We start from the raw sequence: 22,696 nt of genomic DNA on the forward strand, positions 1-22,696 counted from the left end.
GAGGGGCCATGGGGGTCCTGACCACTGAAGAACAGGGTAACAGAGTATCAGAGAAGCAGATGGACTACAGTCTGTAACTGTAGAACTACAAAGTGCACCTACATGGTCAGTGGTTATAAAGCGCCCCAGAACTGTGTTCTGTGGAGTGATGGAGCGCCATCCCAATTCATGAGAGATGGAGGGATTCAAAACTGATCATTCAACATCAGTACCTGACCTCACTAATGATCAATCAAATCCTCACAGCAATGTTGAACATCTAGTGTAAAGCCTTCCCAGAAGAGCAGAGACTGTTAGTGCAGAAAAGAGGGACAACCCCCTTATTAATACCCTTCATACCAGAAGAAACGCTGAAACAGCAGGTGTCTACAAACTTTTGGCCATGCACGTCTTTCATGAATAAAACAGTGAAGAGGTTTGGCTCAACAGCAGAAAAGAGAAGAGCGATTTTAGACTTGTTATTTATTGCACTTGACTGGTGCATTTACAAGAATCTCCAAATACAAAAAAGAGGGGTAGAGATTTATGAGCTTTACAAAATGAAGACTCGACAGTTTTCGCAGGACATTCTCATGCGCAGTTTGTGGCCACTGGCTTATTTGTAGTTTCACTGAACAAATAAAGTTATGAGGCTTAAAAATGACTTGCACGTTGCCTTTACAGACGCCACAATGCTTGCACTTTTACGCTTTACTCTCAAACTGGACTTTTCCTTTTCGGAGAACTGTGCTTGTCGGTGTATTCAGCATGAAGCAAACGCAAAAGATACCTTTCAAACGATGAACTCTTAAACTTATATATACATAAAAAAGGAACTGATCAAAGCAACGTCATTACAAAGCTTTCTTTTACGGGTTTCCGTTAAAATGGCCAAGCCTGAGGCGCTCGCATACACTTCATACAATGCCAGAGACGTACAAACACCACTAAAGATCATTACACAAGCGAATTCGGTTTATACAGGTGTCAACTGAGCGTTGGAAGTGATTTATGTGCCCTTGCATTCTGTAAAATATACACGTAAATATAGAACTACAGCTTCGTCGCTTTAAGAAATACTTCATTTCATCGTTAAAAGAATAGGCAAATGTATTATTTATTCCCTCTGTCCGGTGTACCTTTAGTTCCTTTAGCTAAATCTTTGGCGGATCACGTTTTGAGTTGGAGAAAGTGCAGCTGACACAATCAATGCTTACTCTTAAAGCCCTATATGGTGTTTAAGACCTTTTTATGTACCGTGTGTGTCCTGTAAAAGTGCCTTCAGCTCATTTTTCTACAAATGTTGTGACAAAACATCTTCTCAATACTTTAAAAAAGTTATTTTAAGGATGATCTGCGTTGTGTTAGGCGGTAGAATGCACACTCAGTTTTCCAAGAAAAGGGAAAAGTAAGTGGATGATCATTTTGTTCCCGTACATTAAATAAAGTATGGCAGAAGAGTTATGCAGTACACCTTCATGGCCATGATGTAAACTCTAAAACCGTAAAACGAGTGCGCTGTTTTTTGTCATACAGTATAAGCATTACCATACTAAAGAGCAAATAGCATACTCTCACAATGTTACTCCTATTATTGTTAGTAGTATGATTAAAATATCTAACCGTTAAAGCATTCATGTGCAGTGGGTACAGAACAGACAGTGTGAGTTGCTGTAAACCTGGTACTCTGTTGACTGATAACCTGTCAAAAACTTCAAAAAAAGAAGACTTTCATTAGTCCACGTGTGCCCAGGAGGATTTAAAATGTAGAAATAATAGTCAGTGTGGTAGAGGATCCTCCACTAACGTTCATCTTCTCCGTAAAGACCAGTAGGAGGAAGCTCGGCCGGAAGATGGAAGAGATTTTCAGGCGAATCGCGAGCCAAAGCATCTCCGCATTCACTCCTCCAGGTTGAGCAGAAGGCTGGGGATTGCCCAGACGTCAATCTGAGGCAGGATGAAAAGGCAGTAGAGGAGGAGCCACATGAGCAGCAGCAGGTAGATTTCAGACAAGGCCACTTCACACGAGCTCTCAGAGCTTCCTGAAGGACTGCCCTCCTTCCTGTAACACAACGACGCACAATTATGACAATCACAGCTATGTTACAATCAGTTTCACGCCTCACTTTTATTAACCCTTGTTTGGTGTTGATGTGTTTCGTGCTCAGTGGTCTGGTGGACCCACCGCATTGTTTATTTAGGTCAATACGGTCATAATTTATGTAAATATACCAGATGTTTAAAATATCACAAGTGTTGAGCGTAGGGTTCTGCTTTAGCAGCTGTAGCCAGTCAGCAGCCTGTCCATGTGGCCCACCTTCACAGACACACACACACATAAACAAACACGCACACAGACACACACACACACACTAACAGCAGGCCATGTAGGAGGAGAACCTCCACACTTTTATAACCCATGGGTTCACCCAACACCACATGAGTAATGTAAATGGGTGGGGGGTGAAGAGAGTGAAGCACTGAAAATGGGTTACTTTATACGTTCTTCTAGGAAAATCAGCAAAGGCCAAAGAATCTGAGGTTGTAATAATAATAAATCACATCACTTTTTCTTTTGGTAAACACTGAAAATGGGTCCCACAGACCTGAACAACACACATGGGCCTGCAGTGGAGAGGTGGAGAGGATGTCTTCTCCATCAAACCCACTTTTAAAGGAAAAAAATCTAACTTGCAATGTCACCCCTTACCCTAAGTGTACTCAATCAGTCAAGACATGTTTTCTGAAGTTAACTTCTGTGCAAAAAGTCAGAGACCACCCAGTCAACAGCCATTCATTTATTCATTTTCCCGGAGATGTTTCTGAGATTAGATAAGACAGGTTAAAAAAATGGTTAAAAGCTACAGAGAAAATGGGGCTCCTAACAACCACCTGGAAGACCCGGTAGACACCAAAACTGTCCTCATCAGATAAACAGCACTTAAAGCTTTCATCTCTGAGAGAGAGGAGAAAATGAAGCTGCTTCAGATCTGAAAACAAAAGGGGAACCCATCCTCCTCTCGTCGACACTGGACAGCAAACAGCGTTAGTATAAAGTATTATAGTACAAAAATGGACTGACCACCCCAGAGTCCAGACCTCAGCATCACTGAATGTGTCTGATTACTTCAGAAAATGATCCACCAACTTCTAAGACTGAACTGTGGAGGTGTGGGAAAATGTCTGAAAAGGCTGATCTTATATTTCTGTGTAATTTTATGATGGTGAAAAATGAAAATCTTTTTTTATGGGTCATTTTGACTGTAAACTGAATAAGCGAGGTGCTGGTCTCTGACTTGTACACCGTACTGAAGAACACATGTGCCTGCAAGCAAGAAAAGACTTCTTCTATTGTGAAGATTAAAAAACAACATTGAGTGAAATGTAATCTGTTCCACTCCCATGACACTCAGACTGCCTGGTAAAACAATAGACGGTCAGTTGACAAAGTGCACACGTAATCGAGATGGTATGAATGATACAGTACACATGATGCAACACAGGCAAACCTGTTCACACAGGCAGGTTAGAGAAACGCCAGGTGAGTTCACCTCAACAGTGTATTTGCACTGATTTTGACTACATGACTACACAACTTTTACAACCCCAATTCCAGTGAAGTTGGGACGTTGTGTAAAACAAATAAAAACAGAATACGATAATTTGTAAATCCTTTTCAACCTGTATTCAATTGAATACACTACAAAGACGAGATATTTAATGTTCAAATGGATAAACTTTATTGTTTTTTGCAAATATTCACTCATTTTGAATTTGATGCCTGCAACACATTCTTAAAGAAGTTGGGACAGGGGCAACAAAAGACTGGGAAAGTTGTGGAATGCTCAAAAAACACCTGTTTGGAACATTCCACAGGTGAACAGGTTCATTGGAAACAGGTGAGTGTCATGATTGGGTATAAAGGGAGCATCCCTGAAAGGCTCAGTCGTTCACAAGCAAGGACGGGCGAGGTTCACCACTTAGTGAACAACTGTGTGAGCAAATAGTCCAACAGTTTAAGAGCAACATTTCTCAACGTGCAACTGCAAGGAATTTAGGGATTTCATCATCTACAGTCCATAATATCATCAAAAGATTCTGCAAGTAAGCAGCAAGGCAGAAAACCATCATCAGCGTGGCTTCGTAGTAAAAGAGTGTGGGACTGGCCTGCCTGCGGTCCAGACCGGTCTCCCATTGAAAACGTGTGGCGCATTATGAAGTGCAAAATACGACAACGGAGACCCCGGACTGCTGAGCAACTGAAGCTGTACATAGCCATGGCTAGCTATGTTAGCGTTGGTGGAGCTTTTCATGTTGGTCTGCACACAGTTGGCTTGTGTGCTTGAACAGAGTCGCCTACCAGGTTTTGAAATGACTCTGTAGCAAATGGTCTCAGTTACCGACACAAATTAGGACTCAGGGTTGTGTTCCTGTCTGTGTTGTGTTGCAATTCTGTGGCTGGGACGTCTCTCCTTTCCATCCCCGATCGACGAAAATGGGTGCAGCCTATCCTGCAGAACTGGTCACCGACACAAACCGAGATGTTTTCCCATCGATCAAATTGACCAGCCATTCTAACTGATTTTTTACCGTAGAACTGACACCAAATACACGGTATGTGTAAATTTTAAGTTAAAGCTACTTAGAAACTATGTTACTTGGCTCCCGAGTGGTGCAACCTATCATCAGGAGATCGCGAGTTCGTCCAGCCGTCCATAGCCAGGAGTCCAAGAGAGCACAACCGGCCTCGCTCTCTCTGGGAAGGTAGGACGGCCCCCCTTCTCCCCCCATCACTCAATGTAATACTAGTCAGCGCAGGCGTCTGTGAGCTGACGTAACAGATCTGGAGGTTGGCGCTTTCCTCCGAGCACGTTTTGCTGACCCGTGACTTCATTCGAGCAGCAGTTCAAAAAGAAGCGGTGGCTGGTTTCACTTCTCAGAGGAAGCCTGTGTTGCCTTCACCCTCCTATCGTTGGTAGCATTGTGTGATTGGGTGAGTCCTAACTAGCGGGTGGAATTGGAGACGACTAAATTAGGGAGAAAACCGGGTAAAAAAAAAAAAGAAACTATGTTACTTGGTGAAATCGGTTAAAATTCTAGTAGCTGGTAAACTGGTACGGAGTACGTTCAAACTAGGCTACGGTCAAATTTACGTTCAGCTGGTGCAACTGGCTGCTGATGTCTGGATCCTCACATTATAAACACAATATCGGCTCCTATCTGCCTGTGTTTTACACGCAGCTCCTCTGTCTCCCCTCGGCTGTCCATGGTGTCTCCGCGCCTTTTTCTCTGCTGTTCTAGGTCTCTGACTGGCTGTTGTTTGAATCACTCGTTGAGTAAATCTCTGACCTTCTCACACTACAGGACTCCTGAACGCTTTGAGTCGTAAATATCAAACATGTCTGATAAAATTTGAGGGTCCCTGATCACTTCAGAGTTCGATCGGGGGGGGGGGGGGGTTAAAGATCCACTCAGTTTTCCTCTCACACGACCAGATCATCCGTGCTGTCAGCCGGAAAATTCCTTCAGATTGTGAGTCACTGATCCCAGAGGGAAACTGCAGACTGCAATTCAGGGTTAAAATCAGGCAAAACGTTGTGTAGTGTACATCCGGCCTGTGACTGGATTTGCGAGTCTGAATATTAGACGAATACACTGTTCACTTTCAGTACCTTTCGTTTGCATTCTTGGTCATGATGGCATCTGTGCTTTCCCCATTCTCCGTCTGCAGGAGACAAAAAAATTAGCATTTTTTCCCAAGACTAAACAACCAAAACGTACAGCAATTTATTCCTAATTGGTCCTTAATTGACCTTCTTAGATGATCAGTTGAAAGTTAACCTATTAACAAGCTAATCAGGCATGACACCTCTTGACATTAATAGGGATCAGCCTACTTCGCAGAAGAGTATAACGATCAATTATTGCACAAACCTTGGATTCATTTGGGTCGAAGGCCTCTCCTAAGCACAAAGCTGCCGATGGCTGGCTTTCATCTTCAGCGCCGTCGCTGGCTGCTTCCGCCCTGTGTGAAAAATCCATGAGCTATAAACTACCATTCTTTTTTTTTTTCTAATGTGATAAAAGAGACATTTTAATAACAACATGCACGGCGTGACACAGTCTGGAGAAGATCAAGAGAACAGAGTCATTCCTCTGAAAAGGAAATGAGCGACAGCCCCAACAACAGAGTTTAGAAGTACGGCACGGGTTTCAAAAATAAAACATCATTAAGTACATTTAAGGTAATTTGCGGGGCACACGCGTGAGGTCACGTCCTTTAGGAAACCCAACATCTCTCTCTCTCTCTCTCTCTCAGGCTGTAGCAGACTGTAATAATAGAGCAGTACCTCAGCGTCTCTATGTTTTCTCTGGTGGCAGCAGCAGAAGCCGTAACGGCGGCGCTGGATGAAAGCTCCTCATCACTGCTAATGAGCTCACAGTGATCAGTGTGCAGGTCCGAATCCACCGCACCCCACTCCCCCGGGTGCCTGGACCACAGCTCGAACGGACTCTGCTCCGGCGACTCCACACATCCCTCTCCAACCTGCCAGCACGTAGACGGAGAACAGGGAGGATATTAGCCCAGCAGATCAAGTCTATATGGACTATAATAATTATTATTCTACTGAATTAGTTCAAACTGTGGTTCCCCAGTTAAAAAGCCTATTTAAAACAACAATGAAGTTTTCAGACCTTTAAATGTTTACAGATTATGTGATGGTCTATTTAAATTGAGAGAGTAATAAGCTCAATTTATACAAAACATCATTTATGGGGTATTTTTATTGTGAGGTTTCTGTCCCAAACCCCAAGTCCTAGATTTCAAACTGAAAATACTGAAAAAAATTAGTATTTAAAAACTTTTATAGTGAAAAGATTTAGATTTATGAGTTGGCTGTTTCACATTTTCATGTGACTAACAAAAGATGAAGTTCTAGATCATAGGCGGGGCCTTATTGTAGCCACACACCTAAAGAAGCAAACCTCAGACACCAAACATCTGATCGCCTACATTTGGGATGAGGAGAAAACCGTGAAAATGAGATTTTTTTCACCAAACTCTTTTTCTTCTTGATAACGAACACTGGAGCAGATCACACTGATGGCCAATGTCATCCAGTATTCAAAGCGCTGTTCCACTTACTGAGCATTTCACTTCTGAGAAAGTCTCTAGAAATATCCCCATTTGCTCCTCTCAACCTATCAAACTTTAACCGGGGAATGTGTGTCAGAGAGTCTTACACAACGCAACGAATTCATTAAATTGTTCGAATTTCCCTCAGGCTCAGAAATCTTCAAACGTATTCACAGGTCCTGGGAGACACTACAAAGGAGCTTTAAAGCAAGTACACATCACATGCAACATGATACCCAGACAGAGAGTTCATGACCTTGCAGACGCCTGAGAAATGGTCATTGCGACCCCCCCATCCTTCTGTGGTATTGATATGCAGAGAATGTTGTGTGTTCACGATCAAAATTAAAGAAAGTTATTAACAAAAAGAAATGGTCACTGCTACAGCTACTATTAATAATGCTAATCAAAATCTACTGCGTGTAACTGAGTCTGAAGCATGACTGGATTCATTTGTTCTGTTCAGGTTCTGTAATGACATTTATGAGAGATTTGACTGGACGGTTGGGACAAAATTATCCTACAAAATCCCACATCATCTACAGATGGCCTACAGATAGTCCAGACTAAAAGTCATAGCCAGGATGTCCATGTCAGTGTCACACCAGAGGACACAATCTATAACAATAACACACAACATGGCCTTGACAGTTAGCAAGTTTTGTTATTTCATTATCAGAAGCTGTCAGACTGTAAAACTACACGCTGCAGATTCATACTGGATTAAAATCGCTCCACAATTATTACAGTCAGACTGTAAAACTACACACTGCAGATTCATACTGGATTAAAATCACTCCACAATTATTACAGTCAGACTGTAAAACTACACACACTGCAGATTCATACTGGATTAAAATCACTCCACAATTATTACAGTCAGACTGTAAAACTACACACTGCAGATTCATACTGGATTAAAATCACTCCACAATTATTACAGTCAGACTGTAAAACTACACACTGCAGATTCATACTGGATTAAAATCACTCCACAATTATTACAGTCAGACTGTAAAACTACACACTGCAGATTCATACTGGATTAAAATCTCTCCACAATTATTACAGTCAGACTGTAAAACTACACACACTGCAGATTCATACTGGATTAAAATCACTCCACAATTATTACAGTCAGACTGTAAAACTACACACACTGCAGATTCATACTGGATTAAAATCACTCCACAATTATTACCGTCAGACTGTAAAACTACACACTGCAGATTCATACTGGATTAAAATCACTCCACAATTATTACAGTCAGACTGTAAAACTACACACTGCAGATTCATACTGGATTAAAATCACTCCACAATTATTACAGTCAGACTGTAAAACTACACACTGCAGATTCATACTGGATTAAAATCTCTCCACAATTATTACAGTCAGACTGTAAAACTACACACACTGCAGATTCATACTGGATTAAAATCACTCCACAATTATTACAGTCAGACTGTAAAACTACACACTGCAGATTCATACTGGATTAAAATCACTCCACAATTATTACAGTCAGACTGTAAAACTACACACACTGCAGATTCATACTGGATTAAAATCACTCCACAATTATTACAGTCAGACTGTAAAACTACACACACTGCAGATTCATACTGGATTAAAATCACTCCACAATTATTACAGTCAGACTGTAAAACTACACACACTGCAGATTCATACTGGATTAAAATCACTCCACAATTATTACAGTCAGACTGTAAAACTACACACTGCAGATTCATACTGGATTAAAATCACTCCACAATTATTACAGTCAGACTGTAAAACTACACACACTGCAGATTCATACTGGATTAAAATCACTCCACAATTATTACAGTCAGACTGTAAAACTACACACTGCAGATTCATACTGGATTAAAATCACTCCACAATTATTACAGTCAGACTGTAAAACTACACACACTGCGTCACGCGTCCAGCAAACTCCCTGACTCCAATTTTCCAGCATACAGTGGGCGATCATGTGACTGCTCTCCCCCCATGGCCTCCTAAATGGTAGACATTTTCCGTCATCCCTGTGTTGCAAGAACACAGCTTTCACCTTCTGTTGGGGTCCTGAAGTCTGGTGTGAGAGTAAGTGCTTTAGTCCTTCATCAATATTTTTGGGTGGGGGAGCACTCTCAACCTAGCAGTGACACCGATGGATGTAAAAACCCCAGCAATACTGCCGTACCTGATGTCAGTGTTACTGTCCCTTTCCACTTATTGACCACCACTAAACTGTGGATCAACAGATCGGCTACAGTCTACCAAGTGCACCTATATGGCAGGTGTACCTGACAGAATAGCCCGAATAACCTAATAAACTGGCGACTCCCCAGGTAAAACTAATCCACCTGCACTACGCTAAGTAAATATAGCAGTTACCTTTTCCTGCATGGCTCGCTCACTGTCGGAGTCAGAGTGGGAAAGCTGTGATGGAGCAGGCTGGAGAGGAGTCACACTGAGTGACAGGCGGAGCTCCGCAGGGTACCTCTCTGCTCGATCTGGAGTACCCATAATCCTCCCTTTCTCCTCCCAGGTGGCCTGCCCTGGGCTTTGTTCATCACAGGGTTGGTTTACAGCACTCTGATCCCAGTCTGGCTGAGAGGCAGGGCTGCCGGGCGTTGGTGGAGTAAAGGAGTGTGGATTTTCCTCACAGAACACAGGGTCAGAATTAGGCTCCTTTAAGGTTTCACCAATGTTGGACACAAGAACGTCATCCTGAGGGTTATCTGACTTTTGTATATGGTCGTTCTTATTCTCACTGAGCTCAGCATCCTCAAAAATGATGGCATGATTGTGATTGTAGGAGGTTTTGTGCTTGTTTACACTTTCGATATTCTGTAGATCCTTCAACTTAGTCTCATCATGAAGACGCTGATTGAGAAAGGGTTTCTCATCCTTTATGCTTTCTATCTCAACCTGCAGATCCACCAACTTACTCTCATCATCATCATGCTCATTACAGGGGGCTCCCTTTTCCTTCACCTTTTCTATCTCACTCTCACTCTTCTCATCACCGATCATTGCATCTTCACACGTACTTGGTTCGATCTCATGACAACTTGGATCTCCATTCGGCTCGTCTTCCAAACAGCTCTCGGTGACCCCTTCCCCTCTAGGAGAGCTCATGTTGTGCTCAATTTGTTCTTCATCACAAGCCACTTTTTCACCTAGTTTCTCTTCTTCAACTTTTGTGACTTCAATAAAGTTCATTTCAGCCAGATTGTTGGCAGCCTGTGGGCTGGCTTCACTCAAATCCTTCATTACTGGCTCATCACACATGCCAGAATCCTCATTGCCAGAAGATTTATTATCTTCCCTCTGGATCTCTGCCTCGGTTCCTGCTGATCCAGACAGGGTTCGGTCTTTAGAAAGCTCTAGTTCCGAACAAACCTGATCTACTTTATCTTTCCCCTCTCTGTTACCATCCTTATCTGGCTCCACAGCAGGCTCCTGATGGTCATGGTCTAAATCCAACAACTGGTCAAGTTCCTCAGCCTCCCTGAGATATGCACACTCTTCCACACGTGTTTCCTCATTGTTCTCACTTGTTCTCGTATCACTATTAAAGACCTCCACCATATTGTTCTCCTCCATTTCCTCATTGCGACATGTTTCTTCAGACAGCTCCGCATCCACATCCTCTTCACTCCCTGAAATGGAAATCCTCTCATATTTAAGAACAGGACACTCCGCGTCATCCTCAAAAAAGGCCACTGGATTTGATTCAGCAGAAACCTTCTGAAAATCCTCAGTGATGGAAGACTCTGAACTTGCTTCACAACGTTCAGACTGGCTCTCTACAGGGTTCTCAAAACCAGAAACCTGCTCATCAACATCAGTGAATAGAGAACTCTTGCTAACATCGTCCTGCTCTGTGGTTGAGATGTCCTTGTGGCCAGGATAGTACCCAGAGTCACTATCCCCACATGAATGTTCATGAAATGCAGGTTTGACCGTTTCTGACTTCTGCACAGGGCTGGTTTCTGTTTGCTGTGTCTTTGGATCATTCACGATATCCTCAGTGGGTGTATTGTTGGCAGACCCGTCCTCCTTTAGATCCAAAATGTACCTGTAAGCATCTTCCTCCTCGGACAGCAGTGCTGATTTGGCCTGTAAACTCTCCATTGAGCTGAGAGAGAAGTTCCCCTCATCTGTGAACAAGTCAGTGTCCACGTGGTCTTGAGAAACCCTCTCTGATAACAGCGGTGACCCTTGATCTGAGGTCAGGTCTCCAGGGGAAGTGGAATACCTCAGATCACTCAGAGAGCCATCGCTGCAAGACTGCTGGAGCTGAGGGGCTGTCTCACTGGGCATCTCACCTAGAGGTAGGAGGTATAAAAGTGAATATTGGTATGATATGATGATATGGTAAGCAAATTTTATTCATAATACTTTAACTGAACTCTGATATATAACACTGATGTAACCATGCCTGAAACATGTCACGGCAGGTCATATGCTGTTATGTCCTTTAATATAACGGTGTCATGTAGTATCAGAATAGGTAGAATGCATCTTCGTATTAAGATCATCTTAACTAGTAGAGAGTGTTCACTGTGATGCTCACTCTACCATTTAAGAATCCTCTTTATTGCTAAGACGCTTTTGAGAAACCCAGCCCTGACTGAGTGACCAGAATTAACTTTAATACATGTTAAAATGTAACAATGTGCTTGAACCCGACTAAATAACACTGACATAACCATGTTATAAACATGTCATGGTAGATCAATGTTCAGTGATACAATGCTTTCTACTACTTTTTGATGTCAGAAATTGTCAGTATTTAAACAAAAATAACACTTTATTTTGAGTGTCTTTTTAGATGAAACAAACTCTAAACTAACTTTCAGTAACACGTCAAAAACATATGAAGGTTATTACTATTGTTATTGGTAGTATTACTGTAATAGTAATAGTATAGTAATATACACGTATATTCAGAATGTAAATATTTTTCATTGTGCAATAAGTTCATAAGTGCAATACAGATCTTATGCAACTTTTTTATTCTTATTTTGTAGTAAATAATCTAGAGATTTAACTTTAATTTTTATTATATATAATGTTTATACTGTTTCCCGTTTCTATTACTGGGTGCCTTACTTCTATTACTCTGGTGCTGTAATACTGTGAATTTCCCCGCTGTGGGACTAATAAAGGATTATCTTATCTTATTATTACTATTACTACCACTGCTATATATACTAGCACATTATAGTCCAGTTAGTGGAATATATCATGATCATTTTGTTGCTTTAATATCAAAAGCTTATTTAATTTTTTAACCATTTAAAAATCCCAGAAAATACATTTATATTATTTGATGAATGGACCCACATAAATAGTCCAAAATCTACATTAATGTACATTAAGGGTAAGAATGTTTTCTCATTCGCCTGTTAAATTATCCTTTAGAAGATGCAAGACACAATATCACCACAGCTGATCTCACCCCATGAATCCGGGGAGTCCATGGCAGAGTCGATCAGAGATGGCTGAGGGGAGCTGGGGGTGGACGGATTGTCTTTGTTCAGGCCTAGGGGGCGACACAGAGGTCGACTATTCGCAGTGCTGGGGCTCGAAGCCACCGAGGACTCTTCGCTGGCCCAGGGCTTGTCCTCTGGCGTCTGCGGCTGGGCAGGAGGGAGTGTCTGCGCGTGCTCTTCAGTCACTGAGGAGATGAAGATTTTGGGTGGAGGCTGAACCCAATCCCTCTTCACCACATAAGACTTCTCTCTCTTCCTCTGGACTCCGTTCCTGACCGGTGGTTCGTTCATCCGTGCGCTGACCTTACTCCTCTCCAGGAAGTCCGAATGCTCATCCTTCAGGAAACAACAAACAGGACGTAAATCAACTCCTCAGTTTGAACTTGTGACTGTATATTTAGGTGCCAGTATAAAACTGCAATTCACCAACAGTGACATTCATAGGAGCTCACCTCCTCGATTCCCGGAAAGTGCTCCAGGAACTGGGACACATAGGTCATTATGGATTGTTCATCAGGGGGGTCAAGAGTAACATCTGAGGAGATAAGTTTGTTGTCACCCATTAATGAGCCTAACATGTAAACAATATGGATTAGATTAATAAGAATCACTCTGACAGTGTCTGTGTTTACATGCAAAGATTTTTGCCAATCCAACTGAATACATTCATTATAGACCAAGCCTGAGGTGTTTATCCTCTCTCTACTCAACAATCTGATGGAAAAGCTCAGTTTATATGCTCAATATAAGTAATCCGGCCCAAAATCACACGCATATGTAGAGAACCACTTAGCGTAGACGTTACCATGAAAACAAGCGCCACGTGAGTCCAGTCAGAGTCAGATGAGCAGCAGTGAGCGGTGCCTGTGTTTTTAATTTCTTTAAAATGACGTCAGACTCAGGAAAACGTCCTTCACATGTCCTTATTAAAGAAGGCCGAGAGGAAGACGTCGTGCTCTGGGACACATAAGCTGGACGTCCATCCCACCGCCGTCTTTTAAAGATCAGAGCATGAACTTCGTCTCCTCTACAGACCAGTTTCTGCTCCGCTGTGTTGAACGGTATAAACTCTCACTGTGACGCGACGCACATGCAGAACGGACTTAAACTTTCTGATAGGGAATGTAATCGGATACAGGCGGGTACACGGATATTATTCTTCTATTTAACAGATTATTTACAGGATTACCCACCTCGTTCAGTCAGATATTTTATTCCAAATGGCCTCAATCGGACTAGTCTATTCCGATTTAGATGTATACATGGACGTATTATCTTCCGATTGAGATATTAGTCGGATTATTAATGTATTATTAGGCTGCATGTAAATGTGGCTACTGCTTTGGAAAATTATGCTATGAAACTCCTCAACTTTTATTTTATTAAATTATTTATCACTTGTAGCTCAATGGAGAAATTCTGTAGAAGGTGCAGATTCCAAACTTTAACCCACATGGTATTTACATCCAAATCAGATGTAAGTTTAACTACTTTTAAACACTGCCCCTCACTTTTAGGAGCTCAAAAGCAACTGAACAAACACAGTTTTAAATGAAATGGCAAATCTATTGCAGTAAATGACTGCCTGAAGTCTGTAACTCACAGACATCACCAGATGCTGGATTTCTCATATTCATTATTTCATTTCAACACCAACACATGCTAAAGAAGACAAATAAAATAACAATCACTTTGAAGTCTAAACATTTATGGTCCTGACTGAAAATACAGATAAATAATCAAGTAATTTCATTTGAATGGATACGAAAACCATAATAACAATAACAACAATAATCCTAGGGTTCCTTGTAAAACTAATTTTTAGTACCTTCGGGCTCCAGAAGTCGTGGGATGCCCAAGCTGTAATGTGCCGTTCTGAAGGCCTCCTCGATGTTCTCTCTGGAAGATCTGAGCAGAGCTCTCCGCATGTCCACCAGACTGGGGTCAATAGACTTGATGACGGCAAGAAAAGCCAGACCACTTGCCCAGCTCTTGCCAAAATCCTGGACCGCCACTCCATATCTACAAAAACAGGAAGATAAGCACTGAGGTTTGGATTACACACAATGTTTGACCTAAACAAAACATTTGAGTCTGTAGACCTACACAGAGCCTCAGTCTGTTACAAATGTTAACGGTAAATTTGATCATTATTATCAGTCTGATGACGGAATCAGGCGAGTTTTAACCCGCATTTTAACCTACACACTCTTCCACACGTATAAGGATTACAGCGTAAATTAAAAAAAAAAAAACCATCAAAAGTAAAATTCTTAGTTATTGCTACCAGTATTTATCACAGCAAGGTGTTAATTATTGAGGATTGATAGGGCTGGGCAATATAACAATATTAAATATTATTGTGACCAACTGCATGTTTCATTACAAACAGAGCATAATTTGTCCTGTTTAAGTGCATTTAATGCATAAAAGTGTGTGAAACATGGAATAAATAGTTTTTGATATATATATATATATATATATATATATATATATATATATATATATACACACACACACATTATATGTGTGTATGACATACAAGGGTTGTATATATCTTGTTGTTGTTGGAACAAAAGCTTGTATCTCCAATATGGTAACATTACAGGAGAAGGTAAAAACATACTTTACTTATAATGTAAGTCAGTGGAACCAGATTTCCTCCAAGCAATACTGGGTAGTTTCTTTAGGTCCATTCATCATGAAATTTACAAACAATGTAAAAAAACAACAGGCATTTTCAAATTTCAAAAGAGTTCCAACAGCAGGTATACATATGTGCCAAAGGTTTGTGGACACCTGCTCATCTAATATTTCTTCCAAAATGAAGATTATTCATGGGAAGGCTTTACACTAAATGTTGAAACACTGCTTTGATTGCATTCAGCAGCAGGAGCACTAGTAAGACCAGGTAGTGATGGTAGATGATTAGGTGTATAAAGCCGAGCCCCTAGGCCTGCAGACTGCTTCTACAGACATTAGTGAAAGAATGGGTCGCTCTCAGGAGCTCAGTGAACTCCAGCGTGGTACCGTGATCGGACGCCACCTGTGCAGCAAGTCCAGTCGTGAAATTTCCTCACTACTAAATATTCCACAGTCAACTGTCAGTGGGATTATAACAAAGTGGAAGCGATTGGGAACGACAGCAGCTCAGCCACGAAGTGGTCGGCCACGTAAAATGACAGAGCGGTCAGCGGATGCTGAGGGGCATAGTGAGCAGAGGTCACCAACTTTCTGCAGAGTCAATCACTACAGACCTCCAAACTTCATGTGGCCTTCAGATCAGCTCAAGAACAGCGTAGAGAGCTTCATGGAATGGGTTTCCATGGCCGAGCAGCTGCATCCAAGCCTTACATCACCAAGCGCAATGCAAAGCGTGGAATGCAGTGGTGTAAAGCGCCGCCACTGGACTCTAGAGCAGTGGAGACGTGTTCTCTGGAGTGACCAATCACGCTTCTCCATCTGGAAATCCGATGGATGAGTCTGGGTTTGGAGGTTGCCAGGAGACGGTACTTGTCTGACTGCATTGTGCAGTGTAAAGTTTGGTGGAGGGGGGAGAGTCCTGACCTCATGAATTAGAGTGTAGACTGTGAGCCAGGCCTTCTCATCCAATATCAGTGTCTGACCTCACAAATGCACTTCTGGAAGAACTATATATATATATATATATATATATATATATATATATATATATATATATATATATATATATATATATATACACATACACACACACACACACACACACACACACACACACACACACACACACACACACAGTATCTCACAGATGTACACCCCTCACATTTCAGCAAATATTTCACTGTATCCTCTTCCACCTCTCTTCCACTCCTCCATGATGACATCTCAGAGCTGGTCCATATTAGACACCTTGTGTTCCTCCACCTTCTGCTTGAGGGTGCCCCACAGGCGCTCAATTGGGTTTAGGTCTCGAGACATACTTGGCCAGTCCATCACCTTTACTTTGAGCAAGGCAGCTGTCATCTTGGAGCTGTGTTTGAGGTCGTTATCGAGATGCAGTGCAGTTTCCGAAGGGATGGGATCATGCTCTGCTTCAGTTGGAATTGTTGGAATTCATGTTTCCTTCAACAAACCGCAGTTCCCCAGTGCTGGCAGCACTCATGCAGCTCCAGACCATGATGCTACCACCACCATGCTTGACTGTAGGCAAGAAACAGTTGTCTTGGTGCTCCTCACCAGGGCGCCGCCACACACACTGGGCACCATCTGAGCCAAACAAGTCTATCTTGGTCTCGTCAGCCACAGGACATTGACCAAGTAATCCATCTTCTTGGACTGCTTGTCTTCAGCAAACTGTTTACAGGCTTTCTTGTGCATCAGCTTCAGAACAGGCTTCCTTCTGGGACGACGGCCATGCAGACAGCAGCGTATGGTCAGAGCACTGTCAGGCTGACCTCCCACTTCTTCAACCTCTGCAGTAAAGCTGGCAGCACTCATTCATCTATTTTTTGAAGCCAAAGTCTGGATATGACGCTGAACACATGAACCTCTTTGGTTGACCCTGGCGAGGCCTGTTCGGAGTGGAGCCTGTCCTGGAAAACCGCTGTGTGACCTTGCCCACCGTGCTATAGCTCAGTTTTAGGGTGTTGGCTGTCTTCTTATAGCCCAGGCCGTCTTTGTGGAGAGCAACAATTCTACTTCTCACATCCTCAGAGAGTTCTTTACCATGAGGTGCCATGTTGAATATCCAGTGGCCAGTATGAGTGAGTTCTACCCAAAACACCAAATTTAACAGCCGTGCTCCCCATTCACACCTGGAGCCTTGTAACTGAGTCACATGACATCAGGGAGGGACACAATTGGGCACAATTTGGACATGTTCCCTGGGAGAGTAAATCTATACTGCTATATAAACTGTGCACTGACTACTTCAAGTTATAACCTAGTTTCATTTCTATAGTGTTGTCCCATGAAAATATATAATATTTGCAGAATATTAGGGGTGTACTTACATTTGTGAGATACTGCATATATATATATATATATATATATATATATATATATATATATATATATATATATATATATATATATATATATATATATATATGTGTGTGTGTGTGTGTGTGTGTGTGTGTATTGTCAAAATGCCTTTAAATACAGTGGTACATTTTCGCACCCACCCCTTTAGAAAGCCGTTATAATACTCTGAATCTCTTACTTTCTCGTGCGTCTCTGAACCCACTGCAAGAGTGTCTTTATGGCTTTCCCATGATCCCTAGCAGCGACAGAAGGCCTCCGCTCATCTGAGGGAGTGCTGGAGTGTGAGGTGTCGGAGTCCGAGCTGGTGGGGATGGACGACAGGCTGGAAGAGGACGGGAACTGGTTCTTTATGTTCCCTGTGAGCTCTTTAATCTGAAAAACAGAGACACAAACTCACTGTCCAGCTAGCTTGTACTTCCACTCACTGTCCTCTTTATGAGGTCCACCTACCTTACAGCTCCACTATGTAGGTGTACAGTTACAGACCGTAGCTCATCTGTTGCTGCGCAATTTATCAACCCCCTCTACCTCATCCATCAACAGCCAGTTTGGCGGATTGTGCAGCAGCAGATGGATTACAGTCTCTAACTGTATTAGGGCTGCCAGTGATCTGGCCATTATTCTGATGATTAATTGAGTTATCTTAAACATAAACATGCAGTTATTAACAATAAAGATTTCATTTGTCTTCACATGCAGTGGAGCCCAAAAGTCTGAGATCACTGGGCTAAATGTGTCTCTTTTCCACTCCTTTCTAATTTAATACAAACGTTTTCATCACAAATGATATTATCTGTGTAACAATTTGAGTGAGAAGTAAAATCTATAAATGTTGACGTGTGAACATGAACTCCATAAGTCTCTGATCAGTGAAAAATATCTGACTTTTCCTGTACAAAGGCTTCATGGTCAGTTTCCTAAAATTGCCTCAATATGAATAGTGACCTAGGAATAGAGCAGAACATGTGTTGAGGAGGAATAGTGGATATATTGGGCAAAGAATGTTGGAGATGGAGCTGCCGGGTAGAAGGAGAAGAGGTAGACCTCAGAGAAGGTTTATGGATGTAGTGAAGGTGGACATGGAGATGGTTGGTGTGAAAGTAGAGGAGGCAGTGGATAGGGCAAGATGGAGGCAGATGATCCGCTGTGGCGACCCCTAAAGGGAGCAGCCGAAAGAAGAAGAAGATATTCCTTGGTTTTATATTTTTCCAATACTCTAAATCTAAATGAAAAAAATGCCAGATTTTCAATGTGGTGTCAGACTTCTGGACTACACTGTATATGAAATTTGTAACAATTATATATAAATATAAGCAAATTCATGAGATCCTGCTGGTGTGGGTTTCCTTGTTTTCAGTGGCAGACACAACAGCACCCCCTTGTGGATGATCTGCTAAACATGGCTTTGTATTGACCCTCAGATTCCCTGTTTATCATTCAAACTGCAAAGAAATCGATCCAGCTGATACATTTTAATCGATCACTTTTTATTAAGTAATTCGTCATTTTAATCGCAGTAATTACGAGAATATTTGTTCACAGAGCCACAGTTTCACACCAGCAGGTTCAAGCCTGTGGGATTCAGCACATGCGCCGACACTTCGTTTCGCGAGTTTTAGGCTAATCAGCATTTCAGTCCTTTTATGCGAGTCTCCAATGCTTTTTTGTGTTGGACTGAATTTATATTTTAGGCTAAAACAAACTTTAGTTTGAACGCATATAGAGATTCACAGGGTAAATATGCTGCTCTGGGTAAACTAATGGGTCATGTAACCATATAGCTCAGTTAATTTACCCTTAATACGGGGCTTTATGGGTAAAATTACGTTACATGCGCAGGAATAAAACTTTACCTTAATCAGGCTTAAACTGAGCATCATGTTAATCTTTAGACTATAATAAACATTAGTTCTTGAACGTATCCCTGCTGAATTAAGTGTCTCCTTTTGTTTCTGATGGTTTTGTAATGTTTTGGCTGATGGTTTAACTGGTTACCAGTAGCTGATTTATATATTGGTCTCCCTTCCTGAGTGGTAATATGCATAACGACACATAAAACCAGCACAAACAGTGGCTGTTTACATCAGAGACGGTGTAAATGAGGAGACCAGCCACTGGTTGAAATATGAATGGGACGCTTGTCCTGCTGCGCATGTGTTCCACTGACCTGAAACTGCTGGAGTGAAACTGCGGGTGTTAATCTGCGGCTCTGAGGCTCTACAGTCATACCCGTCTCAGTAATTCTGAAAAGACCTCAAATGTACACTAGTAATGTGGAGGTGTTTCTAGTAAAGTGGCCAATCTTTGTATTTTAAATATTAGTCTATAAAGAACATTTTGGTCTTATCTAAATCATCTGGAGAAACAAATCGCTGCTTTCAGAAGAAAACCTTGTATCTCAGTTTTTGCACAGCCACAGTGTTGCTGTTGTCATATTAACACCTTAAAGCTTCATAACTCCATTTTATTGTTATATATCGCTGCTGTCAGAACAGAACCTTGTATCTCCATTTTGGTCATTTTTCTGTTTTTGACATGTTCTAAAAATACCCGTGTGCCTTCAAACTGTGTGTAAATTTCATGATAAATGGACCCAAAGAAATGACCCAAAATGGCATGGAAAAAATTCCAGTTCCATTGACTTACATTGAAAGCAAGGTAAGTTTTTCCCTTCTCCTGTAAAGTTACCATTTTGGAGATACGAGGTTTTCTTCAACAGTGAAATGCTTCTATGCTGTCAGAGTTTGACTAGATTAAATACTGTACCATGTTACTACTGATGTGGCATAAACAAAGTTCTTATTCTAAGATTTACTATGATGCCATTGTGTCTTTATTTAAAAAAATAAAAATAAACCGTTACCGTGACACGAATACCTGTTGTTAAGATAATAGATAGCAAAACAGAAACACAGATATATTAGTGAAAGATGAACCGATCACAGATAAGCAGATAACTGAGACTTTACCTGGAAAAAGAGGATGATGTTCCAGATAAGGCCGAGCACGATGGAGGAATTGCCATCAGCAATGTCTGCAGCATCGATGCTGACCAGCTTTACCTTCGAAAGCAACAACAGATTCATCAGGCCTGGACATGCCAGCAGCGTGCTTCAGCTAAAGCTTCTGGAATGTTTTATTTACTCGTTCACAAACTTGCATGACTCAAAATAATACTCACATTTCTTTCCTCCAGAAATGTCAATACCTTGGCGATGTTATTAAGCCTGAAGATGCGATGCGAGGACTGCTTGAACGCGTGCAGCTGAAAAGGTCATAAAGAAAATAAACATGGAACATTTTCCCAGTAACTGAGCAACAGTGACTAAGCAAAAGTTCTGAAAGGTCTGCTGCCTCTTAGAAGCTCTTCATGTGTTTATACTTCGCTGCTGTCGGAGGAAAATATTTCTCAGTTTCTGACACAGTTTGATAATGGCTGTTGGCCTTTACACACACACACACACACACACACACACACACACACACACACACACACTTTCAAAGCCCCTTCTCCCTCAGAGTCACGGGAGGGGGTGCTGGAGCCTACCCCTGCGGTCACTGGGTGGAAGGCAGGATAAACCCTGGACAGGTCACCAGTCCATCGAAGGGCAGACGGACAGACAGACATACACGTCCACTCACACCTAGGGGCAATATAGCATGTCCAATTGGCCTGCCTGGAAACCTGAAGAACCCGGAGGAAACCCACGCAGACACGGGGAGAACATGCAAACTCCTGTTGGCCTTTACGTTGTATGTAAATTTCAAGATGAATGGACCAAAAGAAATGACCTAACCTTCTGGTTCCATTGACTTGCATTATGAGTAAAGTATGTTTGACAACAGTGACTTATTACATACATTAGAAACCATATACATCCCCTCAGTGGCTGCTTCAATTACAGCGCTGTGGAAAAGTAAAAGACCACCTTCATTTATTCAATTTCCATTAAAATAGACATCATGGAGGGATTTATGAAGAGATCAGATATAAGATAATCTACTTGCATAAGGAAGGAGAAATGATACAAAGGAATTTGGGACTCAATCGCGCAGGACCTCCAACCAACACTGCCCCCATCAGATAAACAGCACTGAATGCTTCCATCTCTGAGAGAGAGGAGAAGATCAAGCTGCTTCAGATCTGAAAACACCCACAGGTGTTTCTGTCCATCCTTCCACTGTGAGAAGACCACTCAGTGCTGTGGGTCTGAAAGGACGTTTAGCTGATCCACAAGAACCTCACTGGGAAAAGGAGACGGACACATCAAACAAAGAAGCTGGATGATGGACTGACCACCCCAGAGTCCAGACCTCAACACCACTGAATGGGTTTGATTAGTTCAGAAAATCAAACCAGCTTCTCAGACTGAACTTTGTACGGAAGAATGTTTTTGAGACACTAAAAGTGAGTCTCCGGATAGGAACGGAAGCTGGAACAAAGGCAAAGAGTGGACACATTAAAAACGTCATCATATTAAATTTCTGTAAAATTTCCTTTTGAATATCTTTTCAGATGTTTCTCCTAATGCTGAAAAATGAATAACTTGTACTAAAAGGGTGTTTTGACTGGAAGTTAAATAAATGAATGGTGGTCTCTGGTGTACAGCACTGGTACCTTTCCATTATATAGATATACGGTTACAGACTGTAGCCCATCGACACGCGGCATATCAGCCCCATCTAACCCATTCATCAGTGGTCATTTTTTGACCAGAGGATGGTGTTGACCAGACATTATTTGGCTGGTAGACCATTCTCAGCACCCAAAAACATCCAGCACCTCTGTGGTCAGAAACTGCCCATTGACAAAGGACTGGAGGATCAAACTGTGCATCAAGAGGTGGGCTGCAATCTCTATCTGTACACCAACAAGGTGGAGCTATAAGAGAGGGGTTTCTGATAAAGTGGCCAGTGAATGTACATATGAGCAATCTACACATTCGGCTTCTTTATCTCATACATCATAAAGTATTTCAGAAAAAGAAACAGGCATGTAAACATGCAGCATATTGGAGTAGGAGGGTTTCATATCTTTGT

At 41.8% G+C, this 22,696-nt stretch overlaps 1 protein-coding gene across 1 annotated transcript in view; it reads right to left on the bottom strand.

Moving 5' to 3' along the window:
• Nucleotides 1-445: 445 nt before the first annotated feature.
• The window catches only part of clmn (calmin), a 65,686-nt gene continuing 43,435 nt past the window's right edge, over nt 446-22,696 (bottom strand). Inside the window, exons 4-14 of the mRNA XM_017711281.2 lie at nt 20,838-20,921; nt 20,626-20,718; nt 17,835-18,028; nt 14,460-14,653; nt 13,084-13,166; nt 12,598-12,967; nt 9,522-11,461; nt 6,330-6,526; nt 5,914-6,004; nt 5,652-5,704; nt 446-2,041 (exon numbers count right to left, since the gene is read on the bottom strand). Coding sequence (XP_017566770.2) covers nt 1,879-2,041; nt 5,652-5,704; nt 5,914-6,004; nt 6,330-6,526; nt 9,522-11,461; nt 12,598-12,967; nt 13,084-13,166; nt 14,460-14,653; nt 17,835-18,028; nt 20,626-20,718; nt 20,838-20,921 — 3,462 coding nt within the window. The 3' untranslated portion in view covers nt 446-1,878. The remainder of the gene's footprint in view (nt 2,042-5,651; nt 5,705-5,913; nt 6,005-6,329; nt 6,527-9,521; nt 11,462-12,597; nt 12,968-13,083; nt 13,167-14,459; nt 14,654-17,834; nt 18,029-20,625; nt 20,719-20,837; nt 20,922-22,696) is intronic.

Source organism: Pygocentrus nattereri, chromosome 10, assembly GCF_015220715.1.
Source record: "Pygocentrus nattereri isolate fPygNat1 chromosome 10, fPygNat1.pri, whole genome shotgun sequence".
NCBI lineage: Eukaryota > Metazoa > Chordata > Actinopteri > Characiformes > Serrasalmidae > Pygocentrus > Pygocentrus nattereri.